This window comes from Ranitomeya imitator, chromosome 1 (assembly GCF_032444005.1).
Source record: "Ranitomeya imitator isolate aRanImi1 chromosome 1, aRanImi1.pri, whole genome shotgun sequence".
Classification (NCBI taxonomy): Eukaryota; Metazoa; Chordata; class Amphibia; order Anura; family Dendrobatidae; genus Ranitomeya; species Ranitomeya imitator.
This window is the reverse complement of record NC_091282.1, coordinates 649,109,418-649,115,706: the sequence shown is the minus strand read 5'-3', so window position 1 is coordinate 649,115,706 and position 6,289 is coordinate 649,109,418. Positions and strand designations below refer to the sequence as shown.

The 6,289-nt window shown below is 40.0% G+C and overlaps 1 protein-coding gene across 1 annotated transcript; it reads right to left on the bottom strand.

Annotated features, from left to right (window-relative positions):
- Positions 1 to 254: 254 nt before the first annotated feature.
- LOC138657998 (uncharacterized) lies at positions 255 to 3,601 on the bottom strand. Its single transcript, XM_069745580.1, has 6 exons — positions 3,564 to 3,601; positions 3,087 to 3,422; positions 1,667 to 1,969; positions 890 to 1,009; positions 737 to 780; positions 255 to 446 (listed from the first exon to the last, which is right to left on the bottom strand). The coding sequence occupies exons 1-6, from the start codon at positions 3,595 to 3,597 to the stop codon at positions 396 to 398; spliced, it is 888 nt and encodes a 295-aa protein (XP_069601681.1). The 5' UTR covers positions 3,598 to 3,601; the 3' UTR covers positions 255 to 395.
- Positions 3,602 to 6,289: the final 2,688 nt, after the last annotated feature.

Here is a 6,289-nt window from a genome sequence, read left to right as displayed (position 1 = left end):
CTCTATAGTAGGCATTATTGTGTCGGCTTTATGAGCCTCAATGAAGGAAAGTAATAATGATTTTTTTCTAAGATACTTCTCCATTTGCAATACACTCATGCCCCAAAACTGATGATCGGAAAGAAGAAGGGAATGCAACCCAGGTAAGATACAAATCTTAATGTTTATTTGGGTCACGGATGAAATGAAGCACACAGGAGTGTCAAAACTTTTTTTTATTAGAACGCGTCCAAATTTTCAGATTATAAGTTCAGTTATATGTATAAAAAAATAAAACAACAGATTCACAGCCTGATAATCCAATAATTTTCAAATATAAGAATTTTTGTCATTAATTTCCTTTTTTTCTCAATCATTTTTCCCAAAATTGTACAATTTCAAGGTTTAGGCTGTTGTTAAAATCCAATAAAATGATTCATATTCAGCTCTGAATAGACAATTTCATCCTAAAAAAATAAGAATGAATATCAAATATTGAGTGTTATCATCCCTTTCAGTACCAAATAACATATTGGCTTTAGTAAAACTACTGACATTATGACCTATTGTATCAATAATATTACATTTAATTATACTTTTTTCAAAATTGAAATAATGTCAAATGTTGTTCCTTAATTATATAAAAAAGGCCAGTCATGGTAAACAAAGATCCAAGATTGTCCATTAGTAAATAAAGCTTTTGTGAAGGCAATAGTCTTAGTTCTTAACGTTTGTGCCACATTTATTAGATATTCACCTCAATTCCAGTATTCTTACTCATTGAGCTTTGAGTTTTATTACCTGAAATGCAAAAAACTATTTTAATTAGGCTAAGATACACTTATAATTTTTGGGGTAGTTTTTACATAATCCGCACTATTTCAGCATCCCTCAACTATATATTTGTTACCTGGGATCTTAAGAGTTTTGATGAAATGAACAGACAGCATCAATGCCAACAAAGCCCCAGAAATCACCATCGGTATTAGGAAGCTTTCACATGTTGTTGAAACAAATCCATGGGGTTCACCTGTAAAATAAAATTAGACACTGGATGGACATGAAGTCAACACTTGATTTTTACAAATATCTTTGATGGCTCAGAAGAAAAAATTTAACTAAACCATCACTGTCCTTAACTTTAGATCTTAGTATGATTATGGCCCTTACAATCACCACTGGTATTAGGAAGCTTTGACATTTTGAGGCCCCATGTCCTGGAATATCGTCAGACATAGGATGTTAAATATTAAAATGATTTTTTTTTTTTTTAGAACCAGACTTATCTAAACTCATCATTGTGCTCCTTAGACTTGGACTCAGATACTTAGTGTCAATTTAGATTTTCAATTTATTTTTTTAAATTTAGGTTTTGAAGATGACCTAATAAATTTATCATGAATGAAATTAAAAAAATAAAAACATGTATAAGGATGGACATTTTCTGGAATCTTGAATTGTTTCAAACACAAAAACAATATTTATTACTATATTGGTAAGAAACTAAGACTAAACTTTTGCCCTTAATTAAGGAGGTCTAAAACCATGACCTCAAGGAAAACAGGAGCTGGGTCAATTAATGCTGATTTTGTCCTGTGCAAGCTGTGAATTAGCTTTGAAAAAAAAATATATATATATAAACTTATATATATATTCATGCCAACTCAATTCTAGATTTCATTGTTACCTCGACCAGGTATTTTCCAGTGGACATTGATAGCAGAAGATTGTAACCAAACTTCACAGGTCACCTTCTCCTCCTCACTCCAGTTGTCCTTGGGAAGGGAGATGAAGTTCATCACAGTCCATGTCCCATCTGGTTCTTCTCTAGAGATTATTTGACCCTTGTGATATGTTCCTGAGATGTTCCAGTATACGAGAACAGTATTATGGGCCGCAAGTACAACACAAGCCAGATTTAAAGAGTTATGAGGATGCCAAAGGTGAAGCTGGCCAAGAATATGAACTGAGCTTTTGGAGGTGGATCTGTCTATAAATGCCAAATGGAGACAGCAAAAAATAAATAATCTAATAATAATATGATTTCTACAAACATATTAGAATTTTCTTTAAAAGTAGGAGAAACAAAGTAGTCAACATGCTCAGATTTTTTATTATGTTACGAAAAAAAGATAAAAATGGACAATACATAAAAGAATATAATATGGAGGAAGGAGAGATGGAGGAAAAGGAATAGAAAGGGGGAGAAGGAAGATGAGAAAGAAAATAAGTTGTAGAATAGAGAAACTGGGATGAAAGAGGAACAGAAGCAAGATAGGAAGAAAGACGCAGGAGGAAAAGAAACATAAGAAGTAGAAAGGAGGGTAAAGAAAGAAGAAATTGTGGAATATGGAGGATGGGAGTAAAAAAGAGTAGAGGCAAGGAAAAAAACAGAAAGAGAAGAAAAAGAAAAGAGAATGAAGACGAGACGAAAATAAGTTGTAGAATATAGATAACAGGAAGTCGAAGGAGTTGGAGTACAAGAAGACGGAGTCGATGAAGTAAGATGAGACTAAAAGTCCTAAAAGTAGGAAAAGCTAAAACATGAAAAGGAACAGAAAGGGTTCGGAAAGAAAAATAGCAGAAGGAGGTTGAGAATATTAATAATGGAGTAGAAGAAGGAGAAGGAGAAAGAAAGAAAAAGAAGACAAAGCAAAATAGGTCACCAAGAAAGATGGTCATTATACACAAAAAAAAAAAGTTCCATAACACATAACAGTACAATGTAAAAATAAACACAGAGATACTGAATTTATCTGCAGATACATAGACTCCTAGACTCTTAATTATTTCTAGCAGGACAAAATAAATGCAAAAATCCTGTAGACTGAACCTGTGCATGGTTGGAAGAGAAGTCTTCTGTCATTTCAAATTTCAGTAAATTTTTCTCTACTGAACTAACCAGATGCTTTTATGCACTTAACTATTTATCAGGAGTCAAAGATAATAAAAGATGATAAGGATATACCACATAATACAAATATAAACTGCAAAGTCATACCAGGTTTATTAAATAGGTCAGGACTAAACTGTTCAAAATATCATTCACTAGGGCTGTCATGAATAAATATTTTGCCATTTTCCCAAAGTAATCTATATTTTCTTACCTCCAACATTCAAATTTGTTCCATTTCCAAATTTTAGTAAAAAATAACTTGAATAATAGACGCAGTAAAAAACTCCATTGTCATTGGTTTGTACATTGTATATCTCCAGGCTGGCAGTGTATTTCTCATCCTTACAGACAAATTTATGTTTATCATTATCCCTTGTACATGACTTCACCCGAACTGGGGCTTCACTACTTCTCCACTTTCTATGATACCAGGAGAACTTCAATCCTATGAATATTTCACTTGGCACACATGTGATGACGGCCGTGCCATTAACATCCTTGGATACAATGTTCTGGGGTTGATAAAGAAACATTTCACCAGTGATCCCTGTAAGAGAAGACATTTAATAAGATGCATCAATTCTACTCGGAGATTGTAAAAAATCAATCTTTACAAATCTACATTTCTCTCTTTTTTTATTCTATATCAGATTTGAATTTCATAATTTAAGAAAATTTGGTTTCTTACCTTGAATAAAGAGAAATATAAAGACAACACCCATATTTGCTGCTCAGCATGGAGTTCCAGTGTACACTGGATATTACTGTACATTATATAGTGACATGCTGTTTACATATGACCATATATAGGAATCTAAAAAGTTCTGTCTCCTCCCACTTCACCATGAAAGGCAATGCCATACACGTCAACATCACAGAAAGACAAAAAAAAATTAATTCTACATTGGAAACTAAAATCCTGATATCAATAATAAACATTTTTTGTCTCTTCATTAACCCCTTAGCGACCGCCGATACGCCTTTTAACGGCGGCCGCTAAGGGTACTTAAACCACAGCGCCGTTAATTAACGGCGCTGTGGAAAAAGTGTATAGCGCCCCCCACACCCGAGGGTAGCCGAGACCCCAGAGAACGCCGGTAATTAACCGTTTACCGGCGATCGCAAAAAAAAAAAAGCGATCTCTTTTTAATTTCTCTGTCCTCCGATGTGATCGCACATCGGAGGACAGAGAAAAGGGGTCCCAGGTGGCCCCCCAATACTCACCTAGCTCCCCCGATGCTCCTCGTGTCTCCCGGTGGGCGCCGCCATCTTCAAAATGGCGGGCGCATGCGCAGTGCGCCCGCCGGCCGGCACCGGGAGAATCTTTGGGGTCTCGGCTACCCCAGGCAAAGAGCATGATCGGGGGTCGGTTTTAGCGACCCCTGTTTTGCGATCGCCGGTAATTAACTGTTTACCGGCGACCGCAAAAAAAAAAAAAAAAAAGTAAAGTGTAATTCTCTGTCCTCTGATGTGATCGCACATCAGAGGACAGAGAAATAGGGGGATTCGGGGACCCTAGCATACTCACCTAGGTCCCTGGATCCTCTTGCTGCTCCTCCTGGCCGCCGGCAGAAGAACATGGCGGACGCATGCCCAGTGCGCCCGCCATCTGTCTCCATCTGCCGGCCGGCAGGAGAACAGCGGTTAGGGCTAAAATTAGGGTTAGGGTTAGGGGTAGGGTTAGGGTTAGGGGTAGGGTTAGGGGTAGGGTTAGGGTTAGGGTTAGGGTTAGGGGTAGGGTTAGGGGTAGGGTTAGGGGTAGGGTTAGGGTTAGGGGTAGGGTAGGGTTAGGGTTAGGGCTAGGGTTAGGTTAGGGGTAGGGTTAGGGGTAGGGGTAGGGTTAGGGTTAGGGGTAGGGTTAGGGTAGGGGTAGGGTTAGGGCTAGGGTTAGGTTAGGGGTAGGGTTACGGCTAGGGTTAGGTTAGGGGTAGGGTTAGGTTAGGGGTAGGGTTACGGCTAGGGTTAGGTTAGGGGTAGGGTTAGGTTAGGGTTAGGGGTAGGGTTAGGTTAGGGGTAGGGTTGGGGCTAAATTTAGGGTTAGGGTTGGGGCTAAATTTAGGGTTAGGGTTGGGGCTAAATTTAGGGTTAGGCTTCTTTCACACTTACGTCGGTACGGGGCCGTCGCAATGCGTCGGCCCGACATACCGACGCACGTTGTGAAAATTGTGCACAACGTGGGCAGCAGCTGTAGTTTTTCAACGCATCCGCTGCCCAATCTATGTCCTGGGGAGGAGGGGGCGGAGTTACGGCCACGCATGCGCGGTCAGAAATGGCGGATGCGACGTACAAAAAAACGTTTCATTGAACGTTTTTTTGTGCCGACGCTCCGCCAAAACACAACTGATCCAGTGCACGACGGACGCGACGTGTGGCCATCCGTCACGATCCGTCGGCAATACTATGGGCAAAAAACGCATCCTGCGGGCACATTTGCAGGATCCGTTTCTTGTCCAAAACGACGGATTGTGACGGAATGCCAAACAACGCAAGTGTGAAAGTAGCCTTAGGGCTAGGGTTAGGGTTGGGGCTAAAGTTAGGGCTAGGGTTGGGGCTAAAGTTAGGGTTAGAGCTGGGATTAGGTTTAGGGTTTGGATTAGGGTTGGTATTAGGGTTAGGGTTGGCATTAGGGTTACGCTTGGGATTAGGGTTAGGTTTGGGATTAGGGTTAAGGTTAGGGTTGTGATTAGGGGTGTATTGGGATTAGGGTTAGGTTTGAGGTTAGGGTTGAGATTAGGATTAGGGGTGTGTTGGATTTAGGGTTTTGATTAGGGTTATGGTTAGGGTTGACATTAGGGTTGTTTTGGGGTAAGGGTTGTGATTATGGTTAGGGTTAGTGATTAGGATTATGGATCAGGTTGGGATTAGGGTTAGGGTTGGAGCTAGAATTGGGGGGTTTCCACTGTTTAGGTACATCAGGGGGTCTCCAAACACGACAGCCAATTTTGCGCTCAAAAAGTCAAATGGTGCTCTGGAGCCCTTCTGAGCTCTGCCGTGCGCCCAAACAGTGGGTTACCCCCACATATGGGGCATAAGCGTACTCGGGATAAATTGGACAACAACTTCTGGGGTCCAATTTCTCTTGTTACCCTTGTGAAAATAAAAACTTGGGGGCTACAAAATCTTTTTTGTGAAAAAAAAAAATATTTTTTATTTTCACGACTCTGCATTCTAAACTTCTGTGAAGCACTTGGGCATTCAAAGTTCTCACCACACATCTAGATAAGTTCCTTGGGGGGTCTAGTTTCCAAAATGGGGTCACTTGTGGGGGGTTACTACAGTTTAGGTATATCAGGGGCTCTGCAATCGCAACATAATGCCCACAGACCATTCTATCAAAGTCTGCATTCCAAAAAGGCGCTCCTTCCCTTCCGAGCTCTGCCGTGCGCCCAAACAGTGGTTTACCCCCACATATGG